This window comes from Bufo bufo, chromosome 4 (assembly GCF_905171765.1).
Source record: "Bufo bufo chromosome 4, aBufBuf1.1, whole genome shotgun sequence".
Lineage (NCBI taxonomy): Eukaryota > Metazoa > Chordata > Amphibia > Anura > Bufonidae > Bufo > Bufo bufo.
Genome location: NC_053392.1, coordinates 84,812,559 through 84,829,018, shown reverse-complemented (window position 1 = coordinate 84,829,018; position 16,460 = coordinate 84,812,559). Strand labels below are relative to the sequence as shown.

The 16,460-nt window shown below is 45.8% G+C and overlaps 1 protein-coding gene across 1 annotated transcript in view; it reads right to left on the bottom strand.

Annotated features, from left to right (window-relative positions):
- Positions 1-15,787, bottom strand: part of PDIA6 (protein disulfide isomerase family A member 6) — a 37,267-nt gene extending 21,480 nt beyond the window's left edge. Inside the window, exons 1-5 of the mRNA XM_040427465.1 lie at positions 15,645-15,787; positions 14,094-14,235; positions 12,402-12,459; positions 11,178-11,304; positions 10,156-10,274 (exon numbers count right to left, since the gene is read on the bottom strand). Coding sequence (XP_040283399.1) covers positions 10,156-10,274; positions 11,178-11,304; positions 12,402-12,459; positions 14,094-14,235; positions 15,645-15,663 — 465 coding nt within the window. The 5' untranslated portion in view covers positions 15,664-15,787. The remainder of the gene's footprint in view (positions 1-10,155; positions 10,275-11,177; positions 11,305-12,401; positions 12,460-14,093; positions 14,236-15,644) is intronic.
- Positions 15,788-16,460: the final 673 nt, after the last annotated feature.

The following is a 16,460-nucleotide window of genomic DNA, read 5'->3' as shown; positions in this document are numbered from 1 at the left end:
CTGCTTGTGCAAGTCTAAAGAAAAGAACAAAGTTACCGTTACAATCCTGTATAGGTGTGCTACAGAGCCATGTAAGCACTGTATATAGCCATAAGGAGGTGACAGACTCCCTTTAATGCAGGCATCACCTAAAATGAACACATCACAACGTTTCAGGTGGTAATACGCCCTTCTTCAGGCAGCTGCTCGTGTTCAGTACTGGATACGGCGTTGGGGAGCCTATGGCTCCTCTTGCAGGTTCCGCTTGACTAATTTTTCGACCATATTTGTTTTATGCGGATGGGCAAGACATACCGAGTCCACATATGTCTGCACCACGATTTGCTGGAGTCTTTTGGGGCGTGGTTTGCCTTGGTTCGATTGACAGGTCCATTTGCAAACTTTGTAACAGACCCCTATAAATTACTGTCCGGAGCCACTACAGTTCCCTCTGTTAAAGCTCATGCACACGAAGGTGTTTTTTATTTTTTCTCGGTGTCCATTCCGTTTTGTTTTTTTTGCGGTTGTATGCAGAACCATTCACTTCAACGGGGACGCAAAAAATGTAAATGACTCTGTGTGCATTTCGTTTCCGTATTTCCGTTCCGGAAAAAAAATAATTAAATAGAACATGTCCAATTATTGTCCGTGTTACAGACAAGAATAGGGCTGTTCTAATAGGGGCCGGTTGTTCTGCTCTGCAAAATATGGAATGCACATGGCCGGTATCCGTGTTTTGCGGATCCGCAATTTATGGACTGCAAAACATCCAACAGTTGTGTGCATGAGCCTTTAGGAGACAAGACTCTACGAGGGGAATTAATCACCCTTTCAACTCCTGAATTACACCTTCAAAAAGCCATAAAAAAGGTTGACTTTTTGAGGTCACTTGCACAAAAATTTTGCATTTTTACAACACTCATTCTAGTTTTGCAAAGTGGGTGGGGAATTGAGTGTGGTTAGCTGTATTTCAAGTTCATTGAGTTTTTGTCACAAAAAAAGAAATTAAAAAAGGGCCCAAAGCCACCGGGAGGGGAGTGCAGTATCATTGCATCCTTTGATAAATTTGGTACAAAGCACACCAACGCAGACTAAACTGATTTCCAATATTAGCCTCATGATATATTGTGGCCAATAAATCGGTAGGTGATGTCATTTGTCTGAAGACGTCATTTCGATCCGCTATCAAAGGAACTAATACAAAAAGTTGTATTCTTCAGATGACTCATCTTTAAAAAAAAATATATACAGTACAGACCAAAAGTTTGGACACACCTTCTCATTCAAAGAGTTTTCTTTATTTTCACGATTATGAAGGCATCAAAACTATGAATTAACACATGTGGAATTATATACATAACAAACAAGTGTGAAACAACTGAAAATATGTAATATTCTAGGTTCTTCAAAGTAGCCACTTTTTGCTTTGATTACTGCTTTGCACACTCTTGGCATTCTCTTGATGAGCTTCAAGAGGTAGTCCCCTGAAATGGTTTTCACTTCACAGGTGTGCCCTGTCAGGTTTAATAAGTGGGATTTCTTGCCTTATAAATGGGGTTGGGACCATCAGTTGCGTTGAGGAGAAGTCAGGTGGATACACAGCTGATAGTCCTACTGAATAGACTGTTAGAATTTGTATTAGGGCAAGAAAAAAGCAGCTAAGTAAAGAAAAACGAGTGGCCATCATTACTTTAAGAAATAAAGGTCATTCAGTCAGCCGAAAAATTGGGAAAACTTTGAAAGTAAGGGCTATTTGACCATGAAGGAGAGTGATGGGGTGCTGCGCCAGATGACCTGGCCTCCACAGTCACCGGACCTGAACCCAATCGAGATGGTTTGGGGTGAGCTGGACCGCAGAGTGAAGGCAAAAGGGCCAACAAGTGCTAAGCATCTCTGGGAACTCCTTCAAGACTGTTGGAAGACCATTTCAGGGGACTACCTCTTGAAGCTCATCAAGAGAATGCCAAGAGTGTGCAAAGCAGTAATCAAAGCAAAAGGTGGCTACTTTGAAGAACCTAGAATATGACATATTTTCAGTTGTTTCACACTTGTTTGTTATGTATATAATTCCACATGTGTTAATTCATTATTTTCATGACTATGAAGGCATCAAAACTAAGAAAACTCTTTGAATGAAAAGGTGTCCAAACTTTTGGTCTGTACTGTAGATAAAAAATTATAATATATCAACTTATTCCATTGCTCGTGGGCGAGAAGAATATTGTAGGTAGTCTAATCTACGTCTAAGTGATCAAAAGCCATTAGGAGATCGACAGTACTTCTGGCCTGTCCCAGCATTTTTACATGGTGCACTGAACTCAACTGGGTAGAAGAGACCAATCATGGACAGCATTGCTCGAAGGAAATTCATGCGCCAGGATCTTCAATCTGAATTGTGAATAAGTTCACCAAGCAGCAGGACCAGGTTATTGTGACAAATCAGTTATAGAGCTAAATTTGACCCACCCTACAGTGCTAGATGTTATGGCAGTGGGTGCGGAACTGCGGTGTCAACCAACTGGTTTGACTCTGGGCTAAACCTAAGGGTGTTATCCTGGCAGTCCCCTGGTATTCACCCTCTAACCCCTGTACAGGGATCTGGACTTTGATGCAGGGGAGCAACCAGGCCGCTACCTCTTGGAGTTGTCCCGGTAATGTTAACAGCTGACCGACAGGAGTCAGACACTCTGATGTGAAGCACCAAAAGATCAGGCAAAACTCATAGTCCTGACCTTGGCCTGTTAACTGACAAGCAGAGGTTATGTGAATACGTGGAACAGATCCAAACTCAGGGCTGGCAGCAGAGAATCACAACGGTAAACGTGTACAGGTCGGGTCAAGCAGGGTCAGAGTGCGGAAATCAGACAGATGTCGGCACACAACAGAGAACACCTTAGCGAGGAACTAGCAAGCTAGGAACCAGACTGCTCAGGCGAGGAGGGAAACAAACAGCACAGCATATATAGGAGGAGCTAATTTGCAAACTGGAAAAGGCCTAGCAGCACACAGGGCCAAGGAGGCGGTTAACCCTTGCAGTACTGCATTATGAGGTGAGGGTCAATGAAGAAACACAGGGTGAGTGGAGCAGCGACCATGCCTGCCCAAAATAGAGCTGCCAAGGTAACACCAGAAACATTCCTCCAGTGCTATGCTTATCCAATCCATTAAAAAAAATGGAAGTACAGGGAAAAGGGGTCAGCAAATCCAAGGATCAGGTTATAGGGTAATCGTCTCATCGGACAACGTAGAGAAGGATTTTCCCAAATGTAGCCTTCCTTTCCATAAATTATTCCCACCAACTCAACTTTGATATATGAATCTTTCACTTTTTAAGTTCAGAGGCCTTTTCAGGCTGTAGGTTATTGAGAGAGTTGACTGGCAAACTGGTTATCCAGTATCAATATCAACGGTTATCTCCAAATAAATCTACTGTGGCCAACGGTGTAATCTCACCATAGAGGGCAGGACTGGATTATATACAAGGGCAGCATGGGTCTAGCCTCTGAATATGGAGGCGGGCAAAAGGATCCAATCCAACAGAAATGTAAAGGTCATCTGGTTCCATGGACACTTGGCTTTTTATTTTTTTTTATAAAACCTTCAAGATTATATCACTAATATGGTGAACCGTTATGTTCCTCTAGACAGCCATCTTCTTTTGATCAAGAGAATGGGTTCTTCATGGGTGTAATCGCTTCATCCATTCATATCATTAATGCTCTATATACTACATCCATTGGCTTTGTGGTAATGAGCTCCCTAAGATGATGGAAAAGACAGTGTGCACAAGGGGAGATTGCGTTGCACAGACCTAAATTCTTCACCACTTGGTTGAACACCAAACACATAAATCACTGACATATAGGTGTAAACCTGGCCCTCAAGCTCATCTTGAAGTCACACCAAACTTCATAGCCACCTCTAGTGCCGCCATCCAACCGCAAAGACTGAATACCAGAACGCGTAGTTTAAGAGCAGAAGTGTAGTGTGATTTATATTTTACCATGACAGGGTTGTGGAAGTACAGAATACATAGGGTAGTCACGTGGATTACTAGGTTACATGATCTTTAGAGGATAATTCAACTAGATCAGGCGCTTCAAGTAATAGATAGAGCACACAGGCGAGAGGCCAATCAATTAAGAGAAGTTTAGAGTCGAGGCCATATTGCTTCTTATTCTTCGTCTTCTTGTTGTTGCCGGAAGGGACATTTCTGGCGGTTCGGTTGGCGCCGCTGCCCCTGCTGCTGCCCGCGTTGTTTAGAAGGATTACGCTGCTGCTTTTGCTTTCTACGTGGTCGTTGCTGCTCATCCTGTGGATTGCGGTGCTGGTGGTAGCCGTCCTGTTGTAGTAGTTCTTCTTGTTGCTGTTGCTGCTGCTGCTGCTGAATTATCTGCTGCTGTCTTAGAAGGTACTGCCGGTATTCTTGCTGCACAATGATAACCCCATCACAGAAAGGTGGGCTAAGCAACCAGCACCCTACAACACCCTCGTCACATCGGGAGACATCATTTCATTACCAACTTTGTGGGCACCCATTCATACCTCCTAGACTTCACTGTGGGCTTTTCAGATGGCTGTATTGCCCATCTAGACATTGCTATTTTCTCTACTGCCCTCTCCAAGGATTCAGTTCTATGTGTGGTGGTAATGCAGACTGTAAAACATGGATTTAGACCAGTCTGTGTGTGCGTTTGTGGGGAACCATTCTGGGCACCTGGATGAAGCGCCACATGTGATGTGAAACAGTCGGAGCTTGGATAGGGAGCCCTATTGCTAAAAAGGGTCTTATGTGATGGAATGATGGAACAAAAAAACTTCAAAGAGGTGGTGAGAGTATCAACCTTTCATTTGCTATGATGAGCCACCTGTAGCAATAACAGCTTTGTCTTCCCTCACTTGTTTAGTAGGTGGCACCATTTGGGTACTGAACAGAACTGATTATCCACCGTGCCTTTGTTTCTATCCTGTCTCAGCATTTCTTCCACATGAGTACCTAAGAGTCAGTCATTTCCCCCATTGATTGCACAAACTTATGATCAGAGGCAATTTGGCGCAGCAGCAGCCCTGCCCCACTGCCTCCTGTAATTGGCGCAGCAGCCCTGCCCCACTGCCTCCTGTAATTGGCGCAGCAGCAGCCCCGCCCCACTGCTTCCTGTAATTGGCGCAGCAGCAGCCCCGCCCCACTGCTTCCTGTAATTGGCGCAGCAGCCCCGCCCCACTGCCTCCTGTAATTGGCGCAGCAGCAGCCCCGCCCCACTGCCTCCTGTAATGGGAAATCATGCACACGAAGCTCCATCCTCTCATCTGACAGCCACAAAGGATCAGGAGGAAATTAAAGAGGCTTTCAGAGACCATAATATGGATGACCTATCCTCAGGACAGAACATCAATATCAGATCGGTGGTGGTGGGTCAGGATTCCTGGGACCCCGGCCGATCTGATATTTGGTGTGAGCAGACGTAACCGACTAATGTGGCATCTAAGTTTTACATTCATGATTTGTATTAGGGACCAGAACGTCTGTCCATGGGATACTTGCTGCAAGTGGAGAGCAGGCTTGGACTGACCCAAAAGGGAACAGGGGAATCCCCTAGTGAGCCCCTGAGCCAGGGTGGGCTCCTAGCCGCCCCCCCCTTCCTGCACATGGCACAGTACACTGGCTGCACTAGCGTTTTATTTTTACGGTATTGATATCCGTCATAGGGGGCTCAATACCAGAAAAGAAAGGCTTCAGTTTTGTCCCCAACAAAATGCATTCCGTTCCGTTTAGTTGCGTTCCCATACCAGAGAGCAAACCGCAACATGTTGTAGTTTGCTTTCAGTCGTGGGATTCGGAGCAAGACGGATCCGACATGACCCCCAATTCAAGTCAATGGGGACAGATCCGTTTTCTCTGCCACAATAGAAAACGGATCCGTCTCCCATTGACTATAATGGAGTTCATGACGGATCCGTCTTGGCAATGTTACAGATAATACAACCGGATCTGTTCATAACGGATGCAGACGGTTGTATGATCAGTAATGGAAGCGTTTTGCTGAACCCTGCTGGATCCAGTAAAAAACGCTGGTGTGAAAGTAGCCTAAGAAACTACCCATCGGGTGGCTGAGAAGACTTGTAGGCGCAGAGACTGAGGCACGGGCTAGGCAAGAGGCTACTGCTGAACAGAAGTGTGTACTGGTGCGATTTTAGGGATTTGAGAATGGGAGGAAGATAATATTTGCACGTAGCTGTACAGTGCTCTTGGTCGAGTACTCATTCAGCTGATGGCTCTCTAAGGTGTATGGCCACCTATAGATCTGGGGGCACATTTAGTTTTCTAGTGTACCTGCATTGAAAGGAATGAGAGTTTTTACTGAACACCTTAGGCCTCTTTCACATATGCATTTGACAGATCCAGCAGGTTGTTTTGTCCGGGGACCGGCAGAGATCCTGCAAATATGCCTGGAGCGGTTGTCGTCTGACCGATTCTCGCCATGTTTGCTGGGTTGCGGCAGGATCTCCGCCAGTCCCCATTGTAGTAAATGGGCCGGCGGGTGTCAGGTTGTATCTGGCAGTTCCAGATCCAGACATCTCCGGCAGTAGGGCTGAAACGAATTAATCGATTAACTCGACACACAGAAAATCCTCGATGCAAATTTTTTGCATTGATGATTCGTTTGTGCCATGTGACCATGGAATGTGAGCGAAGAGCTTGCCATTACTCACTCTCCGTGGTCCCCCGCCTGCCCGCACAGTGCTGCACTGGATCCTGACGTACACACATAGTCAGGTCCTAGTACAGCGCGTGAAGAGGGTGGAAGATCTCTGGAGTGTCGGCAGCGCCCCTACTGGAAAGGTAAGTATTTTAGTTTACTGGCGCTACGGCTGGGCATTGATGGCTAGGAGGGAGAGTGGGGGAAGCAACTGATGATACGGGGAAGCTGGTGGCACTGGGGGAGGATCTGGAGGCATTGGAGGGGGAAATTATGGCAGTGTTGGAGGAACTAATTGCATTGAAGGGGGAACTGATGGCAGGGGAGCTAATGAGTTTTTATAGAAAAAGTTCTTTTAATGAGCTTTTTCTTATTAGAGTACTCAATTAATTGCTGGATTAAAATCGGTAGAATACTTGATTACTAAAATAATCGATAGCTGCAGCCCTATCCGACAGGTTGCTCCCTGCCAGAACAGCCGGCTGGGGATGCTAAACATTAGTGTGAAACCAGCCTTACTTGAGGTTCGTTCACGCCTGTGCCAAGTTTCTCCAAATTGCACCCGATAGAACTCATTCACTATAACAGAATTTGGCAGGTTTCCCCCAGGAAGCCTGGCCAGTCACTATTTTTTTTATTTTTTTTACGTAATACATATAATGAGGCCTTCAACTCAGATGTGAATGAAGCCATATTGAGCTCCATGCGATAGATCAGTATTAATACATGCGCAGGAGTATGTTTTGTGTGTATGAACAGAATAGTCATTAAAGGCCAAGAACACCCTTTGGGGCAAATTTTTTTTTTTTTATCATTACATTCTACTCATTTTGGGCTGAAAATAATTTTTTTTCAATTACCTTTTTTTATTAAAAAGTGGTCAACAGTTTTCGTTCTACAGCCTTACAGTGTATCTGCAGGTGACCTTGCTTCACACTGATCCAACAGAGCAGAACGGCTCATGTGTAGCCCTTATGTCTGAACTCCTGACAAACACTCATTTAAATCAAATCCTTTTCAGTTTGATAAGAATTTAGCTAGAATGAGTGTTTATGAGCTGTCAGGAGTTCAGAGATATGGGCTACACAAGAGCCGTTCTGCTCAATCAGTTCTTTTAAAAACAGAAAGCAAGCAGTCTGCAGATACACTAAAACTGAAAGCTGTACAAAAAAATAAATAATTGTTGACCATTTTTAATAAAGACCAATAGAAAAAATTATTTTTCTCCAAAAAGGAGTAGAATCAATATAGATAAAAAAACTAAAAAAAAAATTAACTTTTTTTTTCTCAATTCGTCCTTATAAAACATTTTCAGCCATTCTGTCACAAAGGGTTACCTGTTTATCTAGCTGTGTGAATTGTGGGGGTCATCTAATAAACCTCATCTCTAAATTACACTTATTTAAGCCACATTCTTATCAGCAAGATAAGATCAGTGAGCTACAACGAGTGCTTATCAGGTCAGAGATCAGGTGCCATCAGCTGAGCTGCCTGATGGAAAGAGCATCAATACAGAGCCTGCTACTAGAAAATCTCAAGGCTGCAGAGAAATGCAATAAAAAAAAAGCCCCCAAAAAGGTGTACATAGCTTTTAAGCCTTCAACTGTATATGTATTGCCATGAGTGAGAGGCTTTGTCTAAGGCTTAGTTCACACGGGCGAGATTTCCGTGCGGGTGCAATGCGTGAGGTGAACGCATTGCACCCGCACTGAATCCGGACCCTTTCACTTCTATGGGGCTGTGCACATGAGCGGTGATTTTCACACATCACTTGTGCGTTGCGTGAAAATCGTAGCATGGTCTATATTGTGCGTTTATCACGCAACGCAGGCCCCATAGAAGTGAATGGGGCTGAGTGAAAATCGCAAGCATCTGCAATCAAGTGCGGATGCGGTGCGATTTTCACGCATGGTTGCCAAGATGACAGTCTATTCACTGTATTATTTTCCCTTATAACATGGTTATAAGGGAAAATAATAGCATTCTTTAATACAGAATGCTTAGTAGGTGGTCAATTCAGGGTTAAAAAATTAAAAATAATTAACTTACCTTCTCCTCTTGATCGCGTAGCTGGCGGTCTCTTCTTACTTCTTTAATCATGATCTGCCGGCTAAAGGACCTGTGGTGACATCACATCACATGGTCCATCATCGTGGTGATGGACCATGTGATGTGATGTCACCACAGGTCCTTTAGCCGGCAGCTCATGATTAAAGAAGTAAGAAGAGACCGCCAGCTACGCGATCAAGAGGAGAAGGTAAGTTAATTATTTTTAATTTTTTAACCCTGAACTGACCACCTACTATGCATTCTGTATTAAAGAATGCTATTATTTTCCCTTATAACCATGTTATAAGGGAAAATAATAACATCTACACACCACCTAACCCAAACCTGAACTTCAGTGAAGAAGTTCGGGTCTGGGTACCACAGTCAGTTTTTTTATCACGCGCGTGCAAAAAACGCATTGCACCCGCGCGATAAAAACTGAACAACGGAAGGCAATCGCAGTCAAAACTGACTGCAATTGGGTACCTACTCGCGCGGGTTTGCCGCAGTACACCCGGGACGCATCCTGAACAAATCCGTCACGCCCGTGTGAACTCAGCCTAATACCGCCAGCAGATGTAATCTGAGCGCTACGAGTATGCAGGTTTCTGGATGCTGCAGCTTTACAATGAATGCAGCAATGCATTTAATAGGGGTTTCCAGGTTTTATGGAAATAAAGCTTAAAAGGACACTATGTGCAAACAAGTATAGTGCATTTTGCCATAGCGCAGGGCAGGAGAGCAGGGCTGGTCTGGCTTAAAAAGACCCAGAATAGATCAAACACATCCTTCAAGTTTTGCTATAATGATGTCCAGTCCAAGGATTGCTTTGTTGGCTAAATACCTTGCAGCAAGCAGGACAGTAAGAGATTTACATTGCTGGTGTATCGTCTCTGAAGGACGAGGTCAGGACATAATGAACGGTTATGCAATCACTTTCATTTACATAAAAGCAGAAAACCCTTTAAAAAGGAGTCTGCAAGGAGAAACATCCCATACTGGTGATTCTGGGTTCTCTTTAGTGGCTGGACCACAACCTAGCGCTCAGTATTAGGGGTTGGCCCATCTCATACACTAGGGGGCATATCGCTAGGATATGTCCTCAATATCCAGAGGTGGGACCCGCAACCACCTCTCTAACGGAGCCCATGCGTGGCCGCCCTCCATTCAATTCTATGGGACTGACGAACACAGTTGAGCAGTGCGCTCCAGTCATTTAAGCAGTTCAATAGAAATGAATGGAGGGCGGCCGCACATGTGCAGTCCACTCGCCTTCACTTTTCAGGCTCCGTTCGGCACCTATCGGATATTGGGGATATATCCTAGCAATATGCCCACAATGTAGGAGATAGGCCTTCACCTTTAAGCATGATGTTAGCTGAGCAAGTGCAACAAAGAGGACTCCTCATGTGGGTGCTTGGATACCTACCTCTCTTCCGGAATCACTGCCGCCACCACCTCCTCCTCCTCTTCCACCAAGCCTGTCCTTCACCAGAGACCGGATAGAATTTAATGCAGAATCAACTATGGATTCACTCGTTCTTCCTCCTGCAAAAGATCACAGGAACATGCATTCAGCAAAACCAATGAAACAAGTGGCTCCCTGTCCAAGTCTGCAGCTACCGATCGGAAATCTTCAGAGGTTTACTTTAAAGTTGTCCTTCTGAGAAGATCTACATCTTTTGAAAAGAGAATCATACTTAGGGCTCATGCACACGACCGTGTGCTGGCCGGGCCCGTGCAGCGGACTGCAAATTGCGGTCCGCAATGCATGGGCACCGACCGTGGGGCAGCCGCATGCGGATCGCGGACCCATTAACTTGAACCCATTAACCGACGGAAGCACTCCGTAGAGCATCTGTGCGCTTCCGAGTCGTGCCTCCGTTCCGCATCTCTGATTGCGGACCAATTCCAGTGAAGATGCACATGTCCCAGGGCAGTGAGTGAATAAGGGTGTGGGGGTGTATATATATATACTAGCAGTAGGATCCGGCTTCGCACGGGTATATTTCATCTATTTCATTTAAAGTTTCTATGTGTTGTTAAAAGATACCGACAGTATCCCCCATAACAGTGAACTCTACAGCACCCGCCCCTTTAACATTGACCTCTACTGTGCCCGCCCCTTTAAGCAGTAAAGAAAAACGGCTGGGTTGTTATGGAAAACTGGAGTAAAACGGTTTATGGCAGTTGGGATTTGAAAAGAAAGACTTGCAGGCTTGTATTGGCTAATCTGGGTAATTTTTCGGGAAATCTCAGGAACGGTACGTCCTAGAGAGCCTTCCCAGACACCTGATGTACCTGTGTGCCAAATATGGTAAAGATCGGTACAGTCGTTTGGTCGCACATAAAGAACATCCAGACATACACATACATACATATATAAAATCAGTGTTGAGCCCTGGTAAAGATTTGGCAACAGAGGCTTCAGCTGGAAACGCAGACACTTGCCTTGATATTCCTCCGGCTTGTTCTTGTTTGCTCCAAATACCTTGATTGTAGGGTACCCTCGTATCTCAAACTGACCACCCAACGCCTTGTGCTGATCGCAGTCCACGGCTCCCACCTTCACTATTCCCTGAAAATCGACAAGCATGGACACTAGGTAAGAGGTGGCATCTATAGTGCTTGTATAAGTGCCTGTACAGAAGTGGTGAATAGCAGACTGTTCCCATAAGATAAAACCCAACATCGACCCAAAAGATCATCCAGCAAAACCAGTCAAGGGTTCAGTACTGGGATCTCTTGGCATTTTTTTTTTTTTTTTTTAGTTTCTACATTCTGCATCCAGATGTAACTTTAAAGGGTCACTGAGCCTTCACTAAACTTTATAAAATAGTGATATATCAAAAGGTTTTGGTTGGTGCGGGTCTGAGTGCTGAGACCCTCACCGATAGTTAGAACGAGGAGAGAGAAACACTCACTCACATGGCGCTCTCTCACCTCACTGCAGGAGACGGGCTCACAGCAATATAAAGTCTATGTGAGGGCTTCTCTCTCCTCGTTCAAGTGATCTTCAGGGGTCTCAGCATTCAGACCCCACCAACCAAAACCTTTGATAAGTCATTATCAAAAGTTTTGTGAACGCTCAGTGACGCTTTAAAGTCTATAGCAAAATATTGTCAAGTCTACATGCACAGCGCTTTGCTTTTTGGCATTTCTTTGGGTCGATCCGTTATTTTAAAATGCAGCATGGTCTGGGTATGGCGATTTTCTGCTGTTTGTCCCATAGGCTACTGGACAGGACGTCAAAAACACCTGAATAAAACAAGCTTTGACGTTATCCCCTATCCACAGGATGGAGATAACTGATCACTGGGTCCGACCTCAGGGAATCCCACTGATCAGGAGAACAGGGGTCCCATTTCTCTGATCTGATGGAGCAGCAGGTTGATCATGTGCTCTGCCCCCCATTCATTCTCTATGGGACTGCTGGAAACAGCCAAGCGCTGTACTCAGCTACCCTCAGCAGTCTCAGAGAATGAATGGACAGGCAGAGCGCATGATCACCCTATGGCTCCATCAGACCAGGGGAAGGGGACCCTTGTTCTCAAGATTGATCAGTGGGACCCCATCCAGTCACCTTCAAAGCTTTACACAAGAATGCTTGAAATGCACGGCTTATGAATATTCCCCATTTAACCATCAGACACTGTCTCGCACACAGACATTTACCTTCAAAGCAGTCGCAGCTTTCTTCCATTCGGGGGTCAGTCTCTGACAATGGCCGCACCTGTCAAAGGAAACCACAATATGTTATTTTCTCTGAACTGAACTAGTTCCTTAAAGGGGATTCATTTTCCATCACATTATACACTGCTCGTTTCCACGGTTATGACCACCCTGCAATCCAGCAGTGGTGACCGTGATTGCATTTAAAAAAAAAAAAAAAAGGTATGCAGGGTGGTCGTAACCATGGACTGACCGTCTTCTACCTAGTTGTCTCCCTTTATCTCTAGGAGAGAACTGCCAATCATCAGCAGGTGGGGGAGAGAGCAGGAGATTAGGAAGAACCAGGACTCTTCTCAGGTAGATCTGACTCTTTTCAAGGCCTGGGCTCCAATGATTATGATGCTGGTTCTCGGTAACCACTTACTATTAGCTCATGAGTGTCACTACTTTATGCTGTCCTTAGTGAGGTCAGCATGAAGTTGATGACAGGTTCTCTTTAAAAAGTGGGTTTTGGATATTTTCTGAAAGATTTCAAGACTTGCTTCTAAACTTCTAAGCCTTCTAACGTCCCAAAAAAAAAAAAAAAAACACACATTCACAAAGTGTTCCAGACATGAAGTAGACATATGGGGAATGTAAAGTAATAACTATTATAGGAGGTATCACTATCTGTATTTTTCCAAATTTTTGGTAAATTTGGTATTTTTTTTTATAAATAAAAATGAAATATTTTGACTCAAATTTACCAGTGTCATGAAGTACAATATGTGACGAGAAAATAATCTCAGAATGGCTGGGATAAGTTAAAGCGTTTTAAAGTTAACACCACATAAAGTGACACTGGTCAGATTTGCAAAAATCAGTCTGGTCCTTAAAGGTGAAAAATGGCCCAGGCCTTAAGGGGTTAAAGTTGCCCACTACATTGACACTTCTAATGCCTACAAAGAAAATGCAATACCAGATATATCCTAAAGATAAAAACATCTTCCCTTATCCTGCACAAGCCCTTTAATACTTAACCCACAGGATAGGGGCTAACTATCTGATTGGTGGGGGTCTGAGCGTTGGGACCCCCTACCAACCGATAGGCTCAGCATGCACGCTGCCTCTCCAATTATTCTCTATGGGACGGTTGGAGACAGCGGCGCACATCGCTCGGCATCTCCAGCAGACCCATACAGAATGGATGAACTGGCAGCATTCAGATGGGGGAACAGGATCTCCACTGATCAGATCCTGTGGACGGGGTAGAGGAGATCATGGAGGACTCATATCTTGGTCCTCTACCAAACCATCCGGGTACAGAGTCAGTAGATGCTCAAGTTGTTCCTTTTTTTTTGCAATTGTCCTGTTCATCTAAATGAGACTTGTAAAAACAACCCCATTCAGATGTAGGGAACAGATTACCAGTGACAAACCTGCCCCGTGTGAATACAAGAACTAGATCTTACCGGCTACCCGATTTGTTAAAATGACCACTGCCTGGGGATCCCGACCTCTGCCCCCCCAATCTTTACATGCAAAGGGAGCAGAAATGGCTAAGTAATGGAGAGGGATACTTCACAGTATTGCTTCGCTGATACTAGCGTTACCCCAGCGGCCTGCAACCTAGCTGTTGTGGAATGACAACTCCCATCCTACAGGGAGTTGTAGTTCTACAAAAGCCGGAGATACACAACTCTACGTCGTACTCACCAGGGAGCGTAGAACTCCACCAGCCACAAGCTATCGCTCTGCAAAACTTCTTTGTTGAAATTTGAGGGCGTTAACGTCACGACATCATCGCTGGGAGAGTAGACGCCCTGCGCTGCGGCGAAGAGCGCGCAAACGACTGCAACTGAAAAAGGAGATTTCACGTAAATACAATGGACGAAAAAAGGGGCAAGATAAATCCTGACACACGCGATGATGTGATAGATATGGGGCTGTGCCTGTGACATTGCATCATTTGGAAGTGTCACATCTGGCACCGTGTAAAGTAAACATGGCGGGTGGAGAATTCGGATTGACAGGTCACAGCAACCGTATCAATTGTTTACTCCAGCCGAAACCTGACATTTATGCTGGAAAGCAATAGGGATTTGGAGACGAACTACAGAATCCGGTAACGCCATATCCCCTCTCTCTCTGCCGGATCGAAGCCTAAATCGAGTAGGAAAATTAGCAACAAATCCACGCGGGTTATACAGGGACCCGACGTGGATCTGCCACGGATTTCAGCCCATGAAATCCTCAGCACAAAGCGAGGCGCTGCAGAGATAAAACACACACCGCGGGTCAATTTCTGCCGCCAGATCCGTTTCCTGCAGTGTGTGGATGAGACTTACGAACATCTCCCCCACCTTACAGCGGCTATAATACACTTCAGATTCACTCCCTGCAAACGCCTGGTGTAAAACCTGCAGCGCATCCGTCCTGTGTGCACAAAACCCGAGCAACGTAGAACCGGTCCAAATTTCGGTTGCCAAACCGCACAGGAATCGCTTAGAATTGACCTGAATGGGCAGGTCCTCTGCGAAACAAGAACCGGCAATGCACTGTACGCATCGGTGGACTAGCCCATTCAGATTATGGGTCGGTGCTGTCCGCTCTACCCCGGGTTATGAACGTCACTCGTGTAAAGGAGCTCTTAGAGCTTCCTAATAGGTTTGAGGTCCTAAGCTGCCCATACACATCAGACCCACCGAGAACAGCGGGTTTGGGCAACAGCCTAATGTGTGAGGAGGGGGAGCACCCGTTCTCAGCAGGTTCGGCTGACTAAAGACTAATGTGTCTAGCGGGTGACTACTCTGGACCTCCATGCCCTTGGGTAAACACCCCCTGGTGAGCGGAGAAGATCGAATCATCAGAGCAGTAATTCCGTCCATCTGCACAACCCAGCCACCCCCAACAGTTGTAGTGAACGGAACCTGGAGCCCAAGGGGTCTACATAGATCTAAATTAGGTGACTGGATCCATATTACAGCAGAAGAAATTTGCTATTCTACCCTGGAAGGTGCCAGGTCGTTGGCATGCATGGTTGTTAGCAGTGGCTGCAGATCCCCTGCCAAGTCTATAACCCACAGAAGTCAGATCACGTGACTGAGCCTGGGGAAGGCTGAGAAGATGCACTGGAGATGTCACTATAGAGACAGTCACAGGGGGCACAGGAGACGGTCTCTGAAGACAATAGAGGTCTACACATAGAACGCAAGACATAACCTATCGATAAGACAGGCTCGACCGGCCGAGCGCCGATGTCCTTACCCGGCAGAATCCTGGCCATGGTCCCGTCTCGTCTCGTCCTCGGCTCAGTGTGCGGACTATCTGCCTGACTTCGGCTCAGCACTACGGAGCTACACTCTCACCTTCCGCCGTGTCCGCCGCCGATTGGCTGCTGCTAGGATTCCTCCGTTAATATAGCCAATGAGCGGCGGCCGGGTAGCGCAGCCGCTTGAGCCTCTCCCACTGCCTTCCTCTAGCAGGGGCGAGCTGGGCGGATCTGATTGGCTGGCCGATTGGGGCGGGGGCGGGGTTTGTGATGTTCCAGAACGAAACGTGACGTCACCGAGCGCCAGAAGTTGAGAAGTTTTCTTGCGTTTTTCTTTTGTGCGTTGTTCTCCTGCCCTTTCCTCTTATCTCAGACCTGTCATTAGCCTCTTATCGGCTTGTGGGTGTGCTGCTTGGCAAAGGGCAGCCCTAGTGTAAAGAAACATGGCCTCCGCAGATACGGGGAGGTGATAAACTGGGGGCTAAGCCAGAGACATGGCTAAGCGCCTGTTCACACTTGCACCCTGCGCTGGTGTATGTACCCTGGAATGTATACCTCAGGCTGTGGCGTATAAAGGTGTACTGTACCCAGACATCCCAACCTGCAAAAACTCATTTCAGGGAGGTTTTCTTTTTTTTTCTTTCACAAACTTTTTATTACATTTTCCAGACATCTGCAGTATCTGCACACTTTGCTCTATGGTGTGGAGGACGGGGCTCATTACCATGCCCCAAATTATCCTATTTATGTAAATAATTAAAGGGATTCTGTCACCACCTATAAGCCCTGTGAGCTAAACATCTGCTCATGTC